Source organism: Haplochromis burtoni, unplaced genomic scaffold (genome assembly GCF_018398535.1).
Source record: "Haplochromis burtoni strain Fernald_Lab_line unplaced genomic scaffold, NCSU_Asbu1 Contig_56, whole genome shotgun sequence".
NCBI lineage: Eukaryota > Metazoa > Chordata > Actinopteri > Cichliformes > Cichlidae > Haplochromis > Haplochromis burtoni.
The window spans coordinates 1,688,001-1,712,119 of NW_024582417.1; the positions used below are offsets into that span (position 1 = coordinate 1,688,001).

The following is a 24,119-nucleotide window of genomic DNA, read 5'->3' on the forward strand; positions in this document are numbered from 1 at the left end:
GTAAGAGCTGCAACAGTTCAGGCAGTTTTGAGCCCAAAAGAAAAAGCTTACCCATCACCAGAGAAAAGGTTTGGCTAAACCTTTGACTTCTCTGCTCTGACAGTGGCCCCAAGTCAGGAAAACTGAAGGATTGCTGTATTAAGTAATCAATGATGGGCATTTAAGAGAGTATTGTTTTGTTTACAGGAAGCTGTTCTGGAGAGTGTACAACAGGGACTGGAGTGCACGCAGAATCTGTTAAGACAGACTTGAGTTGGTATGTATGATGATGTGGATAAATGGGTATAACAGTTACAGAGGTGTGTGCCCAGTAAGTTGCTGCAGCCCAAAAGACGTGCTCTCATGAACCCTTTTCTAGCCACTAGACCTGTTGATTTGAAGTTCACGCTGACTTTCACATGACCAAATACTGGTACAACTGCCAAAGTCCTTCTCTGAGAGTGGTTTATTAAGTGGTACTGTGTGCCTGAGAGCATTCAGTTCAAAACAGAAATTTTGAAAATGGGGTATTTCAGGAGCTGCACAAGTTATATGAGGTCAAGAAAACATTGAATCATCGTCAAGGTAACGCACAGTGTGAACGTTTTAACAGGACGCCTCACGGCCTATCACGACACAGCTTTCTACTGGAGAAGAAACACTGTCGGCCTGAGTATTTTCTTTTTTTTGATTTATATTTTTTTATTAAGGTTTCAAAAACAGGCATTCACAGTATGTACATCATGTAAGCATACTTCTTGCTTAGGTTATCTGCCTGAGATACCAAAATAGTATTTTAATTTACGGCCTGAGTATTTTCAAGAACTATTAAATGTGCACAATGGAACTCCCCATGAAACGACAGGTGGCTCACCACATTACCTCTGGCTTGGAGTGCAGTCACACCTTCCTGTAGATGCTTTGCTAGGTGAAAAGCAGGTATAGAAATTAGGAAAAGAATTATGGCTCATTTATGATATCATATTGGTTTTTAGGCTGGACATAATTATTCCACAGGTAACTGGCAAGAGTGTGGTAAACGGGCTGCAAGGTCACAATCTTAGAGGGGGGTGGCCAAAATTCAGTCCCTCTGGGCGCTGGGGTGTGAGGTGGTAGCAAAGAAAAGACAACTTGCAAGGGAGTGTGAGGTCCACAGGATTTGTTCCTTGCCGTGTTGTCTAATTTGTCCAGGTTCATTTGTCCGGCAGCTTATTATGCAGCATGGAAAAATGAAGTTTAAATGTTAGTGCTCTTTGATTTACTGAGTAGAATGAGTTCCTTGTGTTCTCAAAATAATGATCTGTCAAAGGTTCACAGTAGCAGTCGGCTATCCTAGAAAAAATATATCCTAATGCAGTAGTTATTCAATGTAAGACATGTAGGACACTGGGCTAAGAAGATGAGGTTCAACACTAAGCATGTGGCAGTGTGTGACATTCTCTCGCCCATCTTTCGCTTCATCATCCTACTTTCTCTTCCTGTGTGTTGCCGATGCTGTTGTAGAGGGTGCTGACAGTATGCCTTCTTCATCAGAGTCATTCCCACTGCTGGAGGTGGTGTCTGACAGTTCGCTGGAGGGCCTGAATCAGTTATTGGTCATCTGGTCATTGTCATCGTTATCATCCTCTTTTGGCCACTTCCAGGTACCGGGCTAGAGAGCACTAACACCGGGGCATCATCCTCAGAATCATTTTCAGTGTCACGTTCAGCTTCAGATTAATTCCAAATTGGCTTCTCACCATTACCCTCTTCATCAGCCTCTTCCACAGTATTTTCAGGATTGTCCTCAATAATTATGTTGGAAATGGCATTGTGCTGTAGTTGTTCAGGAAAAAGAGAGTTCAAAATACAGACCATTTCCTCATTTAACAGGTCACACATTATACCAACCCACAGCCAGCTGACCAATAGACAAATTTTGTCAATTTCTGCATATCGTTTCACTAAAAGTAATGCCTGGAATATTCTACCCCTATAAAAACAAATAGATAACTATTTTACTGTTTTAATGCTCAGATAGTGGGAAAACACTTTGTGAAATCTGTGCAAATCTCTGTGCAATCCAGTTGTATCTGAGAGCTAAATCAGTTTAGCTTTCACATTTCAGCAGCAAATTTCCCTTAGTGGTGCCCCTGGCAATAATGTCCACAACACTGAAGGAATTATAGTGACACAAAGAGACCACAAGATGGTGCCATTATTTAAGTAGCTGATAACATTTGTGGGCTTTTAAGTTTAGGATATCATTTTCACCACTAGTTTAGCCCTAGTTTAAACTGATTGTGTTTGAAACTTGAGATTAAGATTTAGATAAAAAATTAACTTGTAGAAAATGATTATGGACAAGACTTTCAAGCTTTGATATCCAACATCTGTAGGACCTCATTTGCAGCACTTAGAGGAATGGCTACATTTGTCTTGTGTTACTACTTTAAACTTTTTTATTGAATATAACAAAATCTATCTATAAACACTTCCTGATGCTGCAGAATGTTTAAGCCTACAGTATTTAAAATCTCACCACTAAATATGAGAGGATTGCAGATTGCAATCAACTGAGTTCTGCTGTCTTTCTTACCAGTTGAACTGCATAATTAAGTTCGTAATCCAAGCTATGGTAGCCACCGTAGGACAAACACTCTGGCCACCATTCATCTGTATTTACTCTGGAGGACACTGTAAAACTTTGTGAAAGGTGCAGGAAACAAGTCGATGAGCTAGTGAAGCTCACTTCTGTCTCATAGCGATACTGAGGTGAGTTGTTGAGGATATCCTGAACTTGTCATTAAGCGCTGCTGTTTCTGCTACAGTTAAGTGCTGTTAGCCTCTGCTATTAGCGCCTGGTAGCTACTGGTAGCTGTCGTTAGTAAACTGCCGGACATTGTTGAACTCACACACTTATTGAAAGACTTATTGAAAAACAACAATTTTAGGTTATAACCAGCTTTTGTTGTAGTTAAAATGGCTTGCTAATGAAATTATCAAAATATTTTGTTAAATATAATTCGGAACATTTGTTCCAATTCCAAGGAGTTACTTCTCCGTCGTACTCATTTCGTGTGAGGATACAATAAAAATCTTGCTCGTGCTATTGAAAATGGTATTGAGTATTAAGCATTTTCCTGGTTTACAAGTCTGAAATTCTAGTATCGGGAAAACCCAAGTTAGATCCCTGACTTTAGCTCACTTGAGGTGAGGAGGAAGAAGATTGGCAGGTTTGTACACACATATAAAAATGCATTTAGATTGAACTGTATTCAAGTTGGTGGGGCAGCATGATGGCTTCCACAAGCCCACTCCTATGTTTTTTTTTATGAATTATTTCTAAGCTCATGAGAATAAGCAGATGTAATTACACACTAATTAAGGTGCATTTATGAGTACAACATTCTAATTTTCTTTTTAAATAAACTCAAAAATGATCTGACTGTACCTTTAAAATGTGAAATCAGTACTGTGTGTGGAGGAAAAAAAAGCACATGAACATAAATCTAATGGAAGATCTTGGGAGACTCTGCCATGCACTGGGTTTATTTGCTTTCTAGGCGTGCTTGAAAGGCAACACTGAATCATCCACAGTCCGATCCGGCATATTTCTGAACATGACTGTGGGAGAACTTTGTGCCTCCCTGCCTGAATGTGTCTGTCTGAACTTAAAGCATTGCTATTTTCCACACATATCTTCATATGTGTGGAAAAAAACATATTTCCCTCAAACAGAAGAAAAACAAATGCATGAAAGGTTGTCATTTTTTTAATCAAATTCTTCTCATCACAACAGCATCTTTGGCTTTCTAAATACTTTAATGCAGTGTTTAATGGCAATAGGTGTTAAACTTGCTTGATTTCTTTTTCAGAATAAGCTATATTTCGCGAATATTTCCACTATATTTATTGCTAAGTGCGTGAAATGTTTTTATCAAGCTTAAGTCCACTTAGGTGCACATGTCAAATTATACAAAAACCTCAGGTTTCTCATATTTTACATAAACAAATAAAGAAGGGGAGGACAGGGACCAATCCACGAAACAAACTGTACAAAAAAAACAATGTCAACAACGTGTGGCAAGGAAATAAAATCCAGATGACTAAAACATGAAAGAATGTGGATGCAACTGGGAATGTAAATGGGAATACCACAAGGCACTCCTACAATATACAACTACTGAATAGGTTAAAGACAATTATAATACCATAGAAATGTCTGAAACTCATTTCCTCATTGTTTGAATCAAAAATTCAAAAGAAGATAAAAGCAACTGGGAGGTCACAAAATGCACAATTTAAACTACAAAAACAGTTCAAAATAAAAAAATAATTACAAAATACTTTTAGCGCACAAATAAACAAACATATTCCTTGTCTGTGTTGCAGATCTTTTAAAATGTGGACTGGCCAATGAAAAAGGGGCTGACAATGATATGTTTTGTACATTTTATATTGTTATGACGTGGCTCCCGATGACAACATGTTTGTATGTTTACTGCGTTCACACAGTCCCATGTATGTACCATGAGAGAGGAGTGTAAGAGCTGCACGTGCTGGTTTGTTTGTGCACGCCGCGTAGATGGGGAGAGACGTAGCGGCACGCAGAGCAACGCACAAAGGTTACCGAGTTCTGCGACGGATGCACACGTTTGGCCTACGCGTGTGCACAAAGCCTTGCTTGCACAAGCACTTGTACGAGCCAGAAGTGTTCACACAGCGAGCGTTCTTGCATGGACTAACACGGACATCTGGTTCTGCACACTCGTCAATGTCTGGAACAAAGAAAAACAAGTATTCATTAGTGACAATGAGCCATAAAACAGAAATCCAAACATTACTCGACAGAACAAAGTTATAATCTGCACATTGGCTGCTGTACATACACTAATAAGAGAATCTAGGACTCTAAAAGAATATGTGTATTTGCATTTTTGTAGTGTATATGTAGGACAGACCTATACAGCGAGCACGCGAGTAGTCTAGCCTAAAGCCTGGGTTACATTCACACATAGTGCCCAGGTAGGAACGGACACAGCGGCCATGTCCGCAGCTGCATTCGTCGGAATCTTCTTCTGAACTGTCACCTTTTCACAAAACGAACCAGGGGAAAAGAGAAAATAGGGGCAGAAAGAGGTAAATAAATAAGCCTTGTCTGAGGGCAGGAATGTTTCAGCTATCACTGATTTTTAACAAAAACTGTCATTGAGTGTTACCCGGGTTGTAGTTGGGAAAAGCTGCCTGCAAATCCTGTTCCCCGTCTGACTCCGTCTCAAGATGCATCCCACACAGATGGCTGAACATTGCTGGGTAAAACAGATAAAATTCTTGTTAATTCAATAAATGGATTAAGTCCTAAAGAGGTCTGGTACATTTTCAGTAGCTCACCTGAGTTTCTGGGAGGGCAGCTGTTACACTCGGGCCCCCAGCCACGACCGAAGTGACAGCAGCACTCTGAATACGTCACCACCCGGTTCTGGGGCTCGCTGCAGATCCAGCCCTCCTCAATTCGCGTGAAGCACACATCCTTGTGAGCTGCAGTCCGATCTAGAGATGGAAAAAAGGATAAAAAACAGGTCATGAAATTTTAACTGATCTCAGTGTTCAAGTGTATTTAATAAGAGAAGGTAAAGAATACTAATCTTAATATACAATATTTGAAAAAAGTCAGATTGGTTCACATTGCAAATTACACCTAAAAACAGTAAATGTACATTTTTATTTGTACTACAAAGTAAGCACACAAATACTATTTTTTTACAAGCTTGTAATATCTGGGAGTAACAAGCATCAGGCGCCCATTCAGACATGTATATCCATCTACACCATATGGACAAAAGTATCAGGCCACCCACACACTTAGGCTACGTTCACACTGCAGGTCTTAATGCTCGATTCCGATTTTTATGTCTGCTTGTTCACACTACAAATAAAATGTGACAGCAAACGCGCTCTAGTGTGAACCCTCAAAGCGGCCACATGCGCAAAAGAAGACGTCACACACAACGCGCTCCGTTTAGACTCGAACCAAACAGTATTGTTTGACTGACGGCCCTTAATATAAAGACTTGTTTCGGACTTTACGTTTCCCAATTTTGCTCTAAGTTATAAAGTTATTTTGTTATTTACATATGGCCTAATAATCATCCTTATTGCTGTTTTAGAGAGGAGCGGTGCTTCAAAGGATAGTTGCAGATTTCTGTCAGAATCTGCAGATTATATAGTACAAATGAAATGTTCACGTTTCTCCAACGTTGTCTTCCCAACAGTTTCACTGACATCTACATGGGATGGCCAGGAAGCGTTCGCGATGTCTTATCGGGCGCTTCTCCGGCGCTGATAATTGGCGTCTGACGGATTTAATGCAACATGACCGTTCAAACAGCAGTCGCTTTCTAAAACATCAGATATCTATCGGATTCAGTACCACATACGAAAGTGACCCAGATCGGATTTGAAAATATCGGATTTGTGCCGTTCACACTGTCATACCATGATCGGATATGGGTCGCATAGGGTCAAAAAAGTCGGATTTGATGCGCTTTCGCCTGCAGTGTGAACGTAGCCTAAACCTACAGGAGCTGCTCAGCCATGAAAACCTGGGCCATGAAGCTCCCAGCACACAGTTTTTGTGCTGTTGTTAAGGCGGAGGAAGTTAGGAACTCTGCAGTTATTCAGTCAGCAGGGTGTTGGTGACATTTACACACAATGTGCCTCAGCACTCGGCCACACCGCTTTGACTTTACATGGTCTGCCACTTTGTGGTTGAGTTGCTTTTGGTTCCTAAACTCTTTCACTTCATAATAATACCGCTACTGTTGATCATGGGATCATGTAAAAGGGACTTTTTGTGTCATCACAGTGGCATCCTTGTAGTACAATGCTTAAATTCAGGGCGATATTTAGGGAAACCCATTGTTTTGTTTGTAAAGGCAGACTGCTTCTCTCTTAAGAGAAGTAAGAGGTGTGGCCAAATACAATTGCCCATACACAGTCAAATGAAAATAAGACTGCATGGAGTCCTGTGAAAAACTAAATACACCCCATGATTCAAACTTGTAAAACAACTTTCGGCCCACTCTTCTTTATGACATTGCTTTAATTAACTGAAATGTGTAAGCATTTGTTTATGCACAACTCTCTTAACGTACCGCTACAGCATTTAAATCAGGTTGAGGTCTGGACTGGGCCACTGCAACTCCTTGATTCTTTTCTCTTTATAAAAAAAAATTGCTTGTGTAGTTTTTATCATTTTCCCCTACATGACCCAGATTCAGCCAAGATTTAGAGATTGCCTCACATTTGACTCTAAAAAACTCTGCAATGATTTCACGGCCAACTCAATGAGTGAAGGTGCAGGCCCTGTGTCCACAAAACAAGCCCAAATCATCACCCCATCCACCACCTTGCTTGATGCTTGATTTGAAGTGTTTGTGCATATGCTGTGTTTCATTTTAATCAAACGTGGTGCTGTGCATTCTGGTCACAGTTCCTGTCGTCTTGTGGTTTGTTAAAATGCAAGTTTGCAAATCTAAACTAAATCTAAATCTTTTTAAAGAGAACAAGAAATGCTTGTTTATTCTTTCTCTGATTGTGCTTGTCATTGACTTTAACGTTACCATGGTAACTGAGCATGTTGTCTGAGTTGAAGCTCTTGACTTCTTGTATTTTCTCTGGGCTGTCTGACATTGTGATGAATTTGCTAAGATGTCCACTCCTGGGAAGATTGTGGCATTATGTTAACAAAGACCTGAATCCTTCTGGCCAGCAAACATCCAAAACCTCTGCTTTAATAGAGGTGCTCACATTTGCTGATGATCAGTTAATCAAGTGGATTTATTTAGAAGCACCTGGCTGCTACTTACCCTCTTAATACATGTGGAAGGGTGTACTTAGTTTTTCATTGGACTGCAAAGAGTCTTTTTGTATGACTGTAGTGTACGTCTCAAACTACATTTGGAGGATGGAGACCTGATCACGCTATATACTTCAAACAGATTCAGTTATCCTGTTCAATTATTCATAACGTCTTGTATCTAGGGATACGTGATAAGCATTGAGTTACCAAAACCATAAAAAAACCAACAATTGTTGCTTTTACTAAGTTATTCATATGTGCAGGATACTGACAGGCTGACAAATAACAATTCCTGCAGTGTCTCTGTTTGTAGTGACAAATGATGGATGTACAAGCGTAAGACGCTAATACGATGAGATGAGAAGGCTAAAATATATTATAGTTCTGCAGAATTATTGAGAGTGGGTTGTCAGCCTTTCATGCACTGTGTTTAATAGGAAACAACACTCTTGTTGTTTGCCAGACAAAAAAGACAAACGGCTGAAGTTTAGCTTCATTAGGCAAAAACCGAATAGTTACAGATCGTTTGCTTTTGGATCTGTTTGTTCTCAGCCTCTACATTCTTGGAAATAAAGTATTATAATGTTTACTTTTAATGTTTGTCACACTTAAAAAGTGCAGCGGTGTTAATTGCAAATATTAAATGACTCCATTGGCATTGAAAACTAATGCTGTGAATCGTGTATCGTGCAGGCCTTTCTCCAGCAAATGAGAAGCTTTCAGATGCTGACTAATTCTGTAATCTAATAAATGCAATTTTCATCCACAATTTAAAAAACCCAAAACAAAAAGGATGCACATGTTTCTTTGTTGTTGTTTTTTTTTTTCATTTAAAAATGCAGACGGAGTTGCGCAAATTGTATGGTTACTGTCACACACTCTGGCATTGTTTGTGTGCCTAAATAAGTATATTCACCATATTTTTCATAACTACACAAAGAACAGGAAACTTTTTCTCTATAAATTGGGTAAAATGCCAGATAGAGCCAGTAAAGGCCAGATGGGACACAAATTGGAGGAATTACAGTCGGGAATTACATAAGCGGCAGATGACGAGGTAAGCCAAAGCTCATTTTGAGTGGTCAGGTTCAGGTGAGCTGACGCTGCTTTGTACCCACCGTCATAGACGCACTGTTTCAGCGCTGCACTGAAGGTGAGGGGAGGGTCACAAAAGCAGTGAAAGGAGCCGGGCGTGTTCTCACACCTCCCGTTCTTACAGTACGAGGGGTCCTGGCACTCATTCACATCTGCAAAGGGCACCACAGACACTGGTTACAGTAGGAACATCTGCTTGGGGCCGGCTATTAATTCCAAAAGAAAAAAAAAACACATTACGATATTCAGAATAATTCAGTCTGGCAACTAGTATTTTTTCCACTTATTTCCTAGAAGATGTGAAAAATACATTTCCTGCAGATGTTGCTTTTTGTTAAGGCTGATGTGAGCTCTTTTTGTAAGGGTAAGGTTTATGTCTTAGTTACCCTGTATGTCATATTTGCTACCTGTTTACATTTTTATCATAAATACTAAACATGAGGTTTTTTGTGATAAAATTTAGCCATGCACAGTACAACACCTAGAACTCCTCTGATGTATCAGAAAGTTTAAAATAGGATGTTCGGTTCCAGCTACATTTCAGTCTGCCAATAAATTTAAAGACACTTTAAAAGTAAGAATGTACTGTTATGCACAGTGGCTGAACTAGTTCTTTGATCACCTGCTGTATTTGTAAGTTTGCTCACTTAATAAATGAACAGTGTCTAATTTTGATGGTAGTTTAATTTCAATAGAGAGAGAAGGAATATCAACCAAAAAGCCAGAAAAAACACACACATTACATAAAAGTTATAAACGGATCATTGAGTGAAATAGGTATTTGTTCCTCAAGCAAAACATGACTTAGTTCTTGAATGAGTAGCACTGTTGTCAAGTTTCTTGTAGTTGGTCACCAGGTCTGCACACATCTCAGGGGGGATTTTGGCCTGCTTCACTTTACAGAAACTTTCTGAATCCTTCAGGTTTCTTGGCTGTCACTTAACTTCAAAGCTTCAACTCCCAGCAATGAGTTTCTATAAGATTGACATCTGGAGACTAGCTAGGCCACTCCATATGCTTCTTCTTTAGCCAATCCTTTGCTGTTTTGGTGGTATGCTTTGGGTCGCTGTTGTGCTGGAAGACCCATCCGTGACCCATCTTCAGTCTTCTGGCTGAGGGAAGGAGGTTCTTGTCCAAGATTTTAATTTATACGGCCTCTCAACGTAGTAAAATCGTCCTGGATCCTTAACAGAAAAACAGCCCAAGGCATAATGTTTCCAACTCCATGCTTGAGTGTGGGAATGCTTCTATCTGGGTCATAATCAGCACTTCTTTTCTATCACTATCTGACCACAGCACTCTCCCCAGGCTTCTCTGAATCATTTAAGCTGTTCACTGGCAAACAGCTTGTTTATGTGGCTTCTTGAGCAGAGGGACCTTTTGGGCGCTGCTAGATTTCAGTCCATTAAAGCACACTGGTGGTGTTTTTGGTAACTGTGTTCCCAACTGCCTTCAGATAAATAACCAGCTCCTCCCGTGTAGTTTTGGGCTGATTCACCACCTTTCTCCTCATCATCCTCACCGTATGAAGCAAGATCTTTTACGGAGCTCCAGATCGAGGCTGACTGATGGTCATTTTAGATTTCTTCCATTTCTGAATAATAACACTAAGATCAGGCAGCTTCACACCAAACTTCTTACTGATGGTCTTGTCGTCCGTTCCAGCTTTGTGCAGGTCAAAAATGTCCCTGATGTCCTTTGACACGTGTGTTTTATACACATAATGAGTTGAGATCAGAAGTATCTGTAATTGATTGACTGATTGCAATCTGTGTGTACCATAAAAATTAGAGACTGTTCATTTCTTTCTAAGTAAGGAAACTTATAATAATTATTTTCCCCACTGTAGGCCATTTACCTGGATTGGAGTTCTGTTTATTATTACTTTAAATCTCTGTTCTTTTCCTTGAAGCTTGAATTTAACAAAATATGGTGGGACTACTGTAGACTAGAACCTACATAATAGGGTGTTACCAAATACTTAGATGTCATTCTTAAAATAGAGACCTAACCACAGTGGATTTTCACAGTTTTCAGTTTCATACTCTTGATTTCTATTTTCAGTACAGAAGTACCAAGGATTTTGTGAAAAGCATACAGTTACAAACTATTTTACACAGGCCTTGTGCTTTCCAAAATTAACATTTTATGACAAGAGCATATGTAGAAGTAAGTTTATTTTAGACTCATCAGTATCCATCCACCTGTTCCTGAGTAATTTATTTATGTCGTGGTTGTAGTGGTAACAGGCAGACCCAAACCATTTATACTTCGTACTCTCATGAGTCCGAGTCCTGTTATCTAAGAAGCTTTCTCTATTTTTGCAACTCTAGCATGTCAGCCACAAAAAACTGAGGTGGACTTTCCAGGAGCTGCTAGAGCCTTGTTTTGATGACATGATGCAATGGATTGGTCTTGGTAGAGTTCTTTTAATTTTAGGGATTTTGACTGCTTGTATCCTGCTTGAGGTTTATGACCACTGGTGGGACTTAAATTGACAATTCATGTGCATGTAGCATTTTAGTTTTGTTGCTAACATGAAAGCTGGTCAGCTTTATTGGAGCCGATGTCCCGAACCACAGGTCAGTGCCAAGATTCTTAATATGATCCTGTGTTACCTGAACTCCTCCACTATGAGCTATTGCTTCCCATGTCACCTGTAAGGTGTAATCCTCCATTCTGTGGGACAGAACCGATCTGAAATTTGAGGCAACCATCTATGTCCCAACTGTACCTTATTCAGCAGCAAAGTGCCTCTGTGAACTTCATCTGCACATCTGCAATGGTGCGTCATTGCTGCAACATGAGACACACTCCAAACCCACAGTTTGGTTGTGTGCATAAATATACTGTAGTATAACAGACAAAACAAGGATACACATGGTGTTGAGAGCCCACTTTAAAAGACTGACCACATTTACACAGGAATTCTAGCAGTATGTTCATCGTACTGCCCCCCTAAAGTCATTCTTCACTGCTGAATTTCAATAAGACTTTTTTACTTCATTTGCTTTGCAATTGTAATTCTAACTGCAAGTCCTCAGCCTTTGGTCATAATGGGAAAAAAAGCAATTTTCCTGTATAACACAGATTTTTCCGCCATGATATTAGCAAAATTACACTCCATGGGACAGTTAGGCCTATCTGGTAGCTGATGCAGCTCAGCACTGAGTGATGACCAGATGAAAGCCCAGTTATTTTTTTCCATCCACAACATTAACTTCAAGATTTATGAAACAGCTACATGATAAGTCATTCTTTTCCAGCGTTGTGTAACACCAGGAACTCAAAACCTTCTTTTTTCCAGTATAGAAAACAAAGCGACTACTTCAAAAATCTCATCAACATGCAGATTTCTCCTTAACAAATGTAATATTTGTTCAATGTTTGACACTGATGAGCCACAGATCCAAGCAGCAATCACACTGGACATCACAAAGACAACCGCTGACTGGAGTTATCTAGATTAGAGAACATGTAAGCATTATTAAAGCCAAACCTAATACTTGTAGAGGAAAAGGAGGCTATTTTTAACAACTCTGTCTGTTACAGCACTGGACTGAGACTGAGTCTACAGTCTAAATATAACATTTTTCCATCACAAGCACAACTTCACAGGTTGTTGTGAAATTCACAACTGATTTACGTGGACAGCACAAGCACAAGGTTTCAATCTTTATATGCTTTAGCTCTGTTGACTTGATAAAACATCGCTCTCATTATATCACCATTGCTACATGTAAAAAAACAAAACACAGTCAGACAACTTACAGTATTGTGCAAAAGTCTTGAGTCTCATAACATTATATATTTTTCTAGAAAAATGGGAAATGGTTGTAGCTAATTATTGAAGCGTGTGTTAACATAACTGTAGAGTTGGACGACCTTTATTCTTCAGCATAGCCTGAACCCTCTTAGAAGAGCTTTCTTGTCATTTCTTCTGTGATACCTCCCTCCTTACCTCCAGCGAACACAGTGATGATGATTTGAATCATAATTTTCAAATTTGGATTTATTATTCAATCAGTCTGGCTTCTTGATAGAACTGAGACTGATTCTGATAAGGCTTCACTCAGATGAGCCATATGCATCACTGTGCCAAGTCTTTGCTGGATTTTTCCCATCATATTTATTAAGGCCGTGAGGTTCAGATAACGTTCATCTGCTATAGACGAGACAGAAAAACTTGTCATGTTTCTTCAGATATTTTAAGGACACACTGCACACCATGCCAAAATACATCAAATCTTTGGCCAATAGCTCTTTAAGGATCATCTGGCTGGTGCAAAAATAAAGGTTCCTGGTAATAAAGTAAATAAATATTTAAACCAATTTAAAATTGGTTCTGTAAACACAACAGTGGTAGATCCCTTGAGTTGGGTGCCTTTTTATGCTTGATCAGTGTTAAATGGCTTAACAAATAAAAGAAACACTTCTCTGAAAATGGACAGGTGCAAGGACTGGATTGAAAATAAGTGAAAAAGCAGCTGATTAGCCAAGAAAAACTTTGAAAGACTTCCTAAAAGTATGGAAAACTACTGCTCAAGGTCACTACGAGAAAGGTCTGACTCCTTGCAAACAAAGCATAAAGAAAGGAGGGGTGAGTCAAGACTTTTGCACAGTATTGTGTGTTTGAAATGACACATTTATTACAGCAGCAGAATATATTAGTTTTGCACCTAGGCTCCAAGACCATCACCCACTACAAATATAATATACAAAACTTGGGGAGTGAAGCGTAAATATAACCCCCCCAAAGGCTTTCAGAGTGTATTATTGATATATGATGTGAGGAGAGAGTGGGGTTTGATATGTGCATGATGCAGTGCAGCTGCAGTAACCAGCTTAAAATGGCTCACAGACGTTATTCATTTTAACCAGGCACAGAAATATTTTGTCTTACATAAAACACTTACGTAACATATAACACTGATCACTGATCACTGGTCTCTCCCACTGCAGGGAGTCTGCACTCACCAGCCTGCTCCTCAGGAGTCACACAGCTGTTGCGGTCAGTGGCCAGGGTCCAGGGTGGAGAGCAGATGCAGTAATAGGAGCCCGGGGTGTCCACGCAGCGGCCATTTTTACAGTTTTCTGGGTTCTCACACTCATTCACATCTGCGCAAAAAACCCAAAACAAACAGTGTTCAGGATTATTCCTATAGTATCCTGATAAATGCAGTTTAAGCTGGGCGAAGATACTAACCTGCTACTGTTACCATTACGCACTTTTTCCTGTTGGAGTCTGGGACCCAGGGTTGATTGCAGTTGCAGTAGAAGGACCCTTCAGTGTTGATGCACCGGCCATTAGTACACATAGACTCATCGTGACATTCGTTCACATCTGGGGAAGAACAAGAAAAGAATCCATCAAACATCTTTTAGAAAGAACCTAAAAATCTCTGTTTTGATTTTTCAAAATGAACCTTTAATACATATTTTTATGGGAGGGATTTACCAATGCACTCAAGGAGGTTGCTATCGTAGTAGAAGCCCTGTTGACAGTAGCACTCGTAGCCTGGAAGCGTGTTCTCACAGCGACCCTTCTTACAGATTTCTTCAGCAAACAAGGAACACTCGTCAATATCTGTGGACAAGGAGAGAAAGATTGCTTCCTGAGCGGCAGATTCACAGCTGATTCTCAGAGGGATTAACTGACAAACATTAGAAACTGTCAGCTTCTTTGGACATGGATGAAACAAAGGCTCTGCAGCTGATTAAAGTGGAGCTCAGATTGTTTTAACATCACAGAATGGATTAAGCACTGTGTAATTCTGGTGTGCAGTATGTGATCTTGGCTCTGACTTTACACAATACCTACCCTGGTAGGCCGGGAGGTTGTACTGGAGACTCTCTTCATAGTAGAGACCCTGCCCATTTGGACAAAGGTCGTGGAACTCGGCTGGGTTGGAGAAGTAAAAGTTGAATTCACAGTACATGATGTAATTTCCACGTGTTTACTGAACACAACTATAAGTTGACTTGCTTTTTGTGTACATGGTAAGGTTCACATTTACCTGAATGGGAGACAGGACAGGGATAGATCTCACAGTGATCTCCCCATCCCACTCCGATGGAGCAGCAGCACTCCTGCTTGGTGACATTGGTGGCCAGGACGCTATCGCAGAAAACGGTGTCATCAAGGTTCAGGTAGCACTCTTTCTTCTCATCCATCACCACTCTAACAGCTGCAGCATGAGGAGGGTTTAGTGTGGATTTCCAGCGACTTCACTGGGCTACAAACGGCCTTGGGTTTAACTCGGTTCAATTTTATTTATAAAGCACCGAATCACCACAAATCACCTCAAGTTAGACCCTACTATAATGCAAAGCCCAGATGCCCTTTCTTTTTGACCTTAACAGCTCATACATATACAGAATATGATGATTTATGTCTTCTGAGGAAATCAGAGCAGACTTACGCTCACAGTAGTGTCTATCCTCTGAGAGGATGTAACCGTGATTGCAGACACACTCGTACGAGCCCGGTTTGTTCCCACAAAAGCCGTGGGGCTGGCAGAGACTTCTGTCCAAGGCGCATTCATCAATGTCTGAAAGAGAAATCAGACGGGCTGCTCTAAATATGGGAATTCATACAACACCTGAGTTGTGAGTAAGGAAAAAGTGTGCTGTTTGTGCATTAAATGATTCACAAAAATGACGACCTTTCAAAATTTTAAATAAAAGGCCAAACGTGGTGTTCAATCCAATTCACAACATTATCATTTATTACACACAATCCTGTTTTCTGGTTAAAACATGACGTGACCGACTGACCTTGGCATTCCCTGCCTCCGACCAGTTTGTACCCCTGCTGGCACTCGCAGTGGTATGTACCCATCTTGTTGATACAGCGGCCCCCATGACAGCTTGATGGATTTTTACACTCGTTGATATCTGACGGGAAGGAAACAAAAACAGCGCCAGAATGTGAAGCATGTGATGGGAAGCTGGAGCTCTGTTCTTTCCTCGAACTGGTCAAGGCTTCACTGAACTTTTTTTTATGTGCTCTTAATAAAAGCAGGTGGTTAAAAGATTGCATTTCACTGTCAGCGCTATCTGAGTGTATGGTTTCATGCCTTCACAGTGGCTGCCCTCTTGTGTGCGCTGGTATCCTGGGTAGCATTGGCATTTGAAGGAGCCGTCAGTATTGATGCAGTGGCCGTTAGCGCACAGCCGAATGTCCGCACACTCATCGATGTCTGCGTGGGAGAAATCATTTCAGTGAACCCAGCTGGTGCAAACACACCTTCTTTTATTGACAACTCCTCATTAAAATGCGCTTGTGGGGATGAGGTTGCTCAGTTTTAAGACAGGCTTGCTCCAGGTGACAAAAGCATTACTTACCAGTGCAAGCTTTGCTGTCTACAGATGGGAGGAAGCCCTCGTTGCACAGGCAGCGGTAGGTACCAGCCAGGTTCTCACAGTGACCGTTAGGGCAGATGCCAGGCTTCTGACACTCATTAATATCTGGTGAAACGTGGGAGAGATACAAACAACTTAGTGTGATGCAGTAGCCACAGATCGCTGCTGCTTCTTTGGATTCTTGCTGAGTTTACCTGCGTATTATCTTGATGTTTGGGTTTGACAAGACTTGATAACCGTTCCTGTCACTCTACTACAAATTCCTGCTACTGGAAGTATTTGCCATTTATTTTGGGGGATTTGACATGTGATTTATGTTCAAGTTCTATATTTAGTCCTTTGACTATGATATCATTTCCTAGTGCTTCAGAGCTTTGTTTCCTACGCTGCTAGTTACCTTTCCTGTCCATTCTCTCCTAGCCTCATCTCTGTGTTTTGGCTTTTAGCTCTCCTTTGGGAAGTCAGCCCTGTTTCCATGTCAAGTTTGGATGTTTGAGTCTGTGTCTCAGTGTTATTTATTTCCTGTTTTATTTTGACAATCTCTTGTCTCCTGTGTTTTGTGTTTAGTTCTACTTCCCTCAGCTCGTCCTCGGTGATTAGTCCCACCTGTTTCCTCACCCCTCATTATCTCGTGTGTATTTATTCTTTGTTGTGTATTCCCTCGTGGTAGTGTGTTCCTTTGCCCTGTATCTCCTGTGTTTTACTTTAAGAATCAAGTTCCTGCCCAGTAGCTGTTTTTGGATTTGTTTTCCTGTGGACTTCCAGCAATAAAGCTGTGCTTTTGAGTTCATTCCTGGTTTCCAGAGCCCTGCATTTGGGTCCTAATCCTGTCTGCCTCACTGCCGAATCCTGTTGTATGACTTCTTGTCTTATTTTGTGAGTCTCTTGTGCCTTGTTCTTAGTTCTACTTCCTGTGTCTTTGATTAGTTTCCCAGGTGCTGTCACTTCCCCTAATTGCCTTCTGTGTGTTGTGTATTTACTGCCTCAGTCCACTTTTGCTCATACTGTTTCGATCCAATTATTTTGTTCTTGAGCATAACTCAGCTGTCATAAGACAGGTCACCAGAGAGAGAGACATTCATGCTTAAATTCACAGTTACAGCCAATTTCGATTTATCATTTAATCTAAGTGCATGTGCTTGGACTGTAGGAGCACCGACGCAGACACAGGGAGGAAAATAAAGCCAAATAAATGTCTTGCTTTTTGTTTTTAAACTCTTCTCTTGCATCCTGCATTTAGGTCCTTAGTGTGCACACTCCAAACCTTAACCTTGATTTATTCCATAAATTACAAGGCGGCAAATCAATGTCACGCTTTTTTTTGTGTCTCAATCTCAGCAGGTTTTGGTTTTCTTAAAGTTTTAGTGTAATGATAAAAGGCCACTAGTGATCAGTTTTGCTGTATGGCAGAGCTGCACTTACCATAGCAGATGCCAGCACGGGCTTCATGACCAGGCAAGCAGGGGACACACTCGTAGGAGCCTGGCGTGTTCTCACATTGTTCACTGGGACAAGTGTCGGGATTCAAACACTCATTTATGTCTGAAAAAGATGTGGAGAAGCTTACACACCGTCTAGCTGTGCACATATTAACAAGTAGAGCACGGACGCATGCATATTGTAGCAACACACATAGTAGGTGCTGTGTCAGTGGGAGGCCTGTGCTCTAGTATGCACAGTGTCACAATGACCTGTGTTTTTGTACCTTCACAGGCTGGACTACGGTGTGACTTGCTCCTAAAGCCGCTGTGACATTCACATTTATAAGAGCCTGGTAGGTTCACACAATGACCCCCGATACCACAGATGTCCTGGTTAAAGCACTCATCCACATCTGCAACACAGAGAGGTCAGAGTCAGTGCAGGGATATAGAAAAAAATCATTTTAATATTGGAAAGGCTCAGCGTAACTTACCTACACACTTAAGTCTACCATGCTGCACCATGTGTTTGTAGCCTGGGCGACAGATGCATTTGTATGCTCCCTCTGTGTTGACGCAATAGCCTCTGCCATGGCCGCACGGCTCTGACTCACATTCGTTATCATCTAGACAACAGGAGTGAGAGAATGAGTCAAGTGAAAGCAGTATTTAATACAGACAGACAGCAAAGGCTCATAAAGCTTAAGGGACAGATGGCTGGAGTTTTTCACCACGAATGAAAGTCAGTCGTTTGGCGAGATCAAGTGGCTTTTACTCAGGAAATTAAAAGCATAGTGGCTAAAAATATGAGTTTTTCATCATAGAAATTATAAACATACCCGTTTCCTTAAGAAAGCATAAATTATTTCTATCTGCACACAATAATATAATTATTTCAGAAAATATAAATTACCAGGGTAAATAATATAGCTGAACCTTTTATTGCAATGATAAGCTTTATCTTTTTAATAAAGAAAGTTAAAATGGATGTTAACTGGAGAAAACATTGTGCCAAAAACCAAAGAAATCAGACTGAAAGAAAAAGAATTGTTGATGCTCACAAAGCAGGAGATGTATATGTAAAGTTATCAAATGTCAAGAACTGGGTTGAGAAGCATCATCTGTAAATTCAAAGAGAGACACACAGTACCGAACAAGCGTGACAGAGGTAGGAAGTGAAAGATTTCAAAGCCTCTAAAGAAAACTAGTGAGAGTTTCAAAGACCCAACTTCAAAGACACGTGAGTGACTCAGCCAAATCAGAAACCAGAACTGTGGGGAGGAACGGACTATGAGGCATCAGAGCAAGAAAAACTCCACTTCTGCAGAAGAGACACCTTCAAGCCAGACAGTATGCTAAGGACAACCTGGAGAAAGATTATCCATACTGGAAGCACCGTCCGTACAGTGTAACACAGTGGTGGGAGTATTATGATGTGGGGATGCTTTAGTGTGTCTGGAACTGGGAATCTTGTTGAGGTGGAAAGAATCACGAAATAAGAAACCTCGAGCTGTGTCTTCGCTTTGGTGGTCCAACAAAAAAACAACATATGTGACCCCAGGCTGTTAGCCCTGACTTGAATCCCATTGAGAATCTGTGGGGTGAACTAAAGGAGACCATCAAATCTGGAGGATCAAATCTAGAGATTTGCTAAAGAAGAATGGGCTGAGAGCGCCAAGGAGACGCACGTGAGACTTATAAGTTCTTACTGTGGTTTGGGATGTGTCATTTTGCCATTCAGTGTTTTATGCCTTTAAACACATTTGAAATTGAAGTTGGTTCCATTTTAGCTGAAATTCTAACACTGCTGATGACTTTAATAATGTCAAAAGTCACAAAACATTAATGACAAGCAGACTTTAACACATCTTTGTGTCACCTGGAAACCTTTGATTTCTGGTTTGGAGAGTATTTCTGTATTTAGTCGTATGTTGTCATAGTGATGAAGATGCTCAGTGTATTTTGTGTTTAATCTATTTGCAGGTATTTTGTAAGTTGCAATGTGCTGAGCTCTTGCAACCACTGTAATGTTTCTCAAAAAGAGATTTTTGTTGCCGTTGTTGTTTTTTTTACATAATATTTAACATAATAATTTTTATTCTCTAAAAGCTGTGCCTTTCCATTCCTATATGAGAAATATTGCTTGAAAAAAAAAAATCACACACTCATATGTGAGAAACTACTCTCTGCTGGCTCCTCCTGTCTCTACCATTGTCTCTTACCCTCACAGATGTTCCTCTGCGGGTTGAAATGGTAGCCAGGATGGCAGTGACAGATGTGCCCGGTCAGGCTGTTCTCACATTCTCCATGACCACAAATGTTTCTGCTCAGCCTGCATTCATCTGTCGGTGCTTCAAGGAGGAAACAAAGAACGACATCATATATATATACACATGCATATATATGGATACATAGATGCAGAAAGCTGAAAATGTCCATGCCGTGCCTACATTTTTCTGTCACTGGCTTTGTTTGCATTCTAGCAGACACTGAAATGCGTCAGACTTTTTCCAAATTAAAGCCAGTGACAAAGCTGAATAGAAAACGACCGACTGAAGCTGCCATGAAAGAGAAATTACACTCAAGGAAGACTCAAAAAAAAGTCACACATCTGCATAGAAGACAGACCAGATGAAAGCAGCAGAAGCACAAAAACTGAGCCCTGTGAGTGCTTTGGATTCCTGCTATCATTCGGCACATTTTTTTTCTTTTTCATTTCATGGAAATGGAGTGTGACTCTTACCTGCTAACCTGCTCTTATTAAATACCAGCACACTTCACCTCCATAGAACCGAGAGACTGTAAACACGGCCTTGAGGCTGGTTCATGCTTCATGGTTGAATGCATGTGACATGCACGGTGCCCCAAAGCATCAGGTAATCACTAAAGCAAAGCATGCGTCAGATCAGATTGGCTTACTTGACTTATTCCCCCCCCCCTTTTTTGTTGGATTGTTTTAGCCTTTAAAGTGGAGTGCTAAAACAACGCACAATAAAAAAATATTTTTAAAAATATGGAGTGCATCACATGACAAATGCTGTTCACCACACGGAGAAAGTCAACATGTCATTTGTGAGAAACAAGCGCCCATCAGGGGATCTTCTCTTACTGGGGAATGTGGAGAGCTGGCTTTTTCTACCTTTGTGGTGCATGAAACATGAGCCAGCATTTATATTCAGAACCCTTTAAGAGATTAATAGAAAGAGATTTTTTTAAGCTGGTTTGACGGCTTGTGTTTGAGACTCACGGAAGACTTTTGTTTGTGTTTCGAAGGGGTCATTGCCGGGGGTCATTCGGATGATTGTCGGCGGGGTGGGTTTAATAACTGTGGAGAAATGAAGTGGGCAGACTTCAGGAGGATGTATGACATGTTCAAGTCCTGATGTTTGATCATTCTTCACAGCATTCAGTCTACAATGTCTACAGATGTTCCCTGCAGTGTGCATTTAGTGAAGGAATTTTCATATGTATGACTCATGCAGGCGACCCTCGAGGTGCGCTTACCAGGCACACGAGGACGGGTGGTGCTGGTGGGGACCTGGTGCGCAGTGGTCGTTGTCTCTGCATGAATCTGATTGGAAGAGACGATCTGATTTTTAAACGGCAACAGCGATTGCTTTTTATTGCCGTATTAAAATGTAGAAACTATATCTTACCCTCTTGGTGTGCTCTGAAAGAAACGGCAATAAAGGGAAATTTAAGCTCTCAATTCACATGATTCATATAAAGATTTTTCTAAAAATTGCAAAGAGATTCTTTGTGCACTTACCTTGGTTTTCATGGTCGCTGGGGACGGTGATTTGCACCGTCTCTCTTATGTTTTGCAAAAAGTAGCCTTTCCCAGCAGGGCAGAGTTTTTTGAAGGCCACTGAATGCCGTCAGGAGGAAAAAAGAGGAGAGGACTTAAATGTTGCTTTAATTCTCACACCCTGTAAAATAGGTTCAGCCAACTAATAGTAAGTTTGGAGAATCACTCCGTTGATATGTTTAAGTACAACCAAAAAACTGCATTTTGGACTCCAACCCCGCAAAGAGAAATTGTTTAAAAAGCATATGGAAATCCCAAAATGCAGATTTTGTAACTTTAAGAGAAAAAGAAACTACACTGCTTAAAAATAATTGATCTGGTCAGTTGAGAAACAGAGGGGGTGAATGATGGTAATGAAATTAATACCAGGTGCACTCAAAGGGCAACAATGAGACAACCCCAAAAAAGCTGACATTTTCCCCATCAGCAGGACCGGTATCAAGTGCTTAGTGGAAGGAGGGACAGGATGAGTACTGCTATGGTCACAAAATGACCTCCAGCAGGTCACTGGTGTGAATGTCTCTGACCAAACAATCAGAAACAGACTTCATGAGGGTGGCCTTAAGGCCTGATGTGCTTTATTGGGCCTTGTGCTCCCTGCCTGACATGGTGAAGTCCTATTGACACAGAGGGACACACACAAATCTACAGGCCTGACTGCCATTAGGCATCAGGATGACATCCTTGGACCCATTTTCAGACCCAATACTCCTCATGCGGAGTACGCAGGCAGTTCCTGGAGGATGAATCATTAGATACTAATCACAAGGCCCCAACACTCGCCTCACCTAAATCCAATAAAACAACTCTATTTCAGTTTATCTGGCACCAACACTTTGTACTGTCCAAGAACTCAGTGATGACCTGATCCAGATCTAGCAGAGATTCCACCGGGACACCGTCTGTCCTCCCATTAGGAGCGTGCCCAGATGTTGTCAGGCATGTCAGCACATGGGGGCCATACAAACTACCATTCTGAGCTGCTGCAGTGAAATCTCAGCAGAGCCTTCTGGATCAGCCTACTGCATAATTTTTCACCTTTTTTCAGGGATCTTTAAATTCAGCCTTTTGCAAATCAATCATTTTTATTTCATCATCAAATGCTGTGTCATCCTTTCATTCCTAACACATCGCCCGGTCCATATCAGTATAGATATCCAGCATGAGTGTATTTCCCCACTGAGCTCTTGTATGTTTTCATAGTTTGACTTTAATTTGTTTGGAGCAATGTATGAATGTTTATCTTCATCCATCCATCCATCTTCATCCGCTTTGTCCGGGGCCGGGTCGCGGGGGCAGCAGCCTAAGCAAAGAGGCCCAGACCTCCCTCTCCCCAGCCACCTCCTCCAGCTTATCCGGGGGAATACCAAGGCGTTCCCATTTAAATTAAATTATGAAAAGAAAATTAAGTATATTCTACTTAGTTCACTTAATGGCCAAACAGTTCAAAATATCCTGCTTTTTTTTCTTATTCTATTCATCCCATCAGACTGAGGAGAGCAGAAACTGTTTACATCTGAGAAGCTGTAGCGATTTATTTTGTGCAACTATTTTAACTAATTATCAAACACAGCAGCAAACTGTATCTTCAAGCATGGGCAACAAAATGGAAAGCTCGAACGCTTTCTTTTGTTATTATTATTTCTATTTCAAACATTCATGTCATCAAGAATGAAGAGCTGAGCTGCATAATGACCTGGAAAAATCTCTACAATATATCTAGCTAAATGAAAATAATGATTATTTATTTAAAGAGGAATTCTCTGTTGATCATAAATAAGTAACTTTGTTTCTAGACTATGCTGGTGTGCAGCGAGTGGACTGATGTCCCCGTGACAAAAACGAACACGACGCTCGACGTGGCAGGAAGTAAAACCCGTAAACTGACTCACCTGTGCCCTCCTCAGGACATCTTTCACAGTTTCGGCCCCAGGCTTTGCCCACTGTGCAGCAGCATACCACCTGGGTGTGGGGGGTCGGCAGCGGGTAATTGCAGCTCCTGTCGTTGGATGCTATCCGGAAGCACTGACCCAGAGGGGGATACTCTAACACAGGAGAAAAGTGTTGTGGCAATCTATCCCGACAGTACATTACACGTTTGGAACGATTGTTTCATGTCTTGTGCTTTGTGGCTGTGCAATACAAAGCAGAGAAGAGAAGAAAGCCAGAGAGGGTTTATATTCACCAACACATCGATTTCTCTCCAAGACAAAACCAGATTTGCATGAACACTTGAAGCTGCCCAGTGTGTTCAAACAGTCTCCGTTCTGACAGACGCCCTGCATGGAGCACTCGTTGATATCTTCAGAGTCAAGAAAAGATAAGATTAAAATTAAAATGGCAGAAACAACTCCTAAACTTGGCTTTAAACTGTTCTTTTCCTTGTTATAAGCTACTCCTGGATTCTGTAAAAAAGTATTTGGCCCCTTCCTGAATTTTAAATTTGTTTTTGCACATTTACGTAAATGTTTCACCTCATTGAGCAAATTTTAATATTAAACAAGGACAACCTGAGTAAACCCAAAATGTAGTTTTTAAATTATGTTACCTACTTGGATCTGTGTGAAAAAGTAATTGACCCCAAAAGAACAGCAAGAACTGCAGTCAG

The 24,119-nt window shown here is 40.8% G+C and overlaps 1 protein-coding gene across 1 annotated transcript in view; it reads right to left on the reverse strand.

Annotated features, from left to right (window-relative positions):
• Positions 1-3,717: 3,717 nt before the first annotated feature.
• Positions 3,718-24,119, reverse strand: part of ltbp3 (latent transforming growth factor beta binding protein 3) — a 47,627-nt gene continuing 27,225 nt past the window's right edge. Inside the window, exons 6-29 of the mRNA XM_042220862.1 lie at positions 23,697-23,892; positions 23,404-23,556; positions 21,473-21,571; positions 21,360-21,373; positions 21,208-21,274; positions 20,951-21,028; positions 19,926-20,054; positions 18,198-18,329; positions 17,988-18,116; positions 17,705-17,824; positions 16,265-16,387; positions 15,997-16,119; positions 15,695-15,814; positions 15,340-15,468; positions 14,935-15,105; positions 14,739-14,819; positions 14,376-14,504; positions 14,124-14,261; positions 13,895-14,035; positions 8,941-9,069; positions 5,353-5,511; positions 5,181-5,270; positions 4,923-5,051; positions 3,718-4,739 (exon numbers count right to left, since the gene is read on the reverse strand). Of these exons, the coding sequence (XP_042076796.1) occupies positions 4,588-4,739; positions 4,923-5,051; positions 5,181-5,270; positions 5,353-5,511; positions 8,941-9,069; positions 13,895-14,035; positions 14,124-14,261; positions 14,376-14,504; positions 14,739-14,819; positions 14,935-15,105; positions 15,340-15,468; positions 15,695-15,814; positions 15,997-16,119; positions 16,265-16,387; positions 17,705-17,824; positions 17,988-18,116; positions 18,198-18,329; positions 19,926-20,054; positions 20,951-21,028; positions 21,208-21,274; positions 21,360-21,373; positions 21,473-21,571; positions 23,404-23,556; positions 23,697-23,892 (2,931 nt within the window). The 3' untranslated portion in view covers positions 3,718-4,587. The remainder of the gene's footprint in view (positions 4,740-4,922; positions 5,052-5,180; positions 5,271-5,352; positions 5,512-8,940; positions 9,070-13,894; positions 14,036-14,123; positions 14,262-14,375; positions 14,505-14,738; positions 14,820-14,934; positions 15,106-15,339; positions 15,469-15,694; positions 15,815-15,996; positions 16,120-16,264; positions 16,388-17,704; positions 17,825-17,987; positions 18,117-18,197; positions 18,330-19,925; positions 20,055-20,950; positions 21,029-21,207; positions 21,275-21,359; positions 21,374-21,472; positions 21,572-23,403; positions 23,557-23,696; positions 23,893-24,119) is intronic.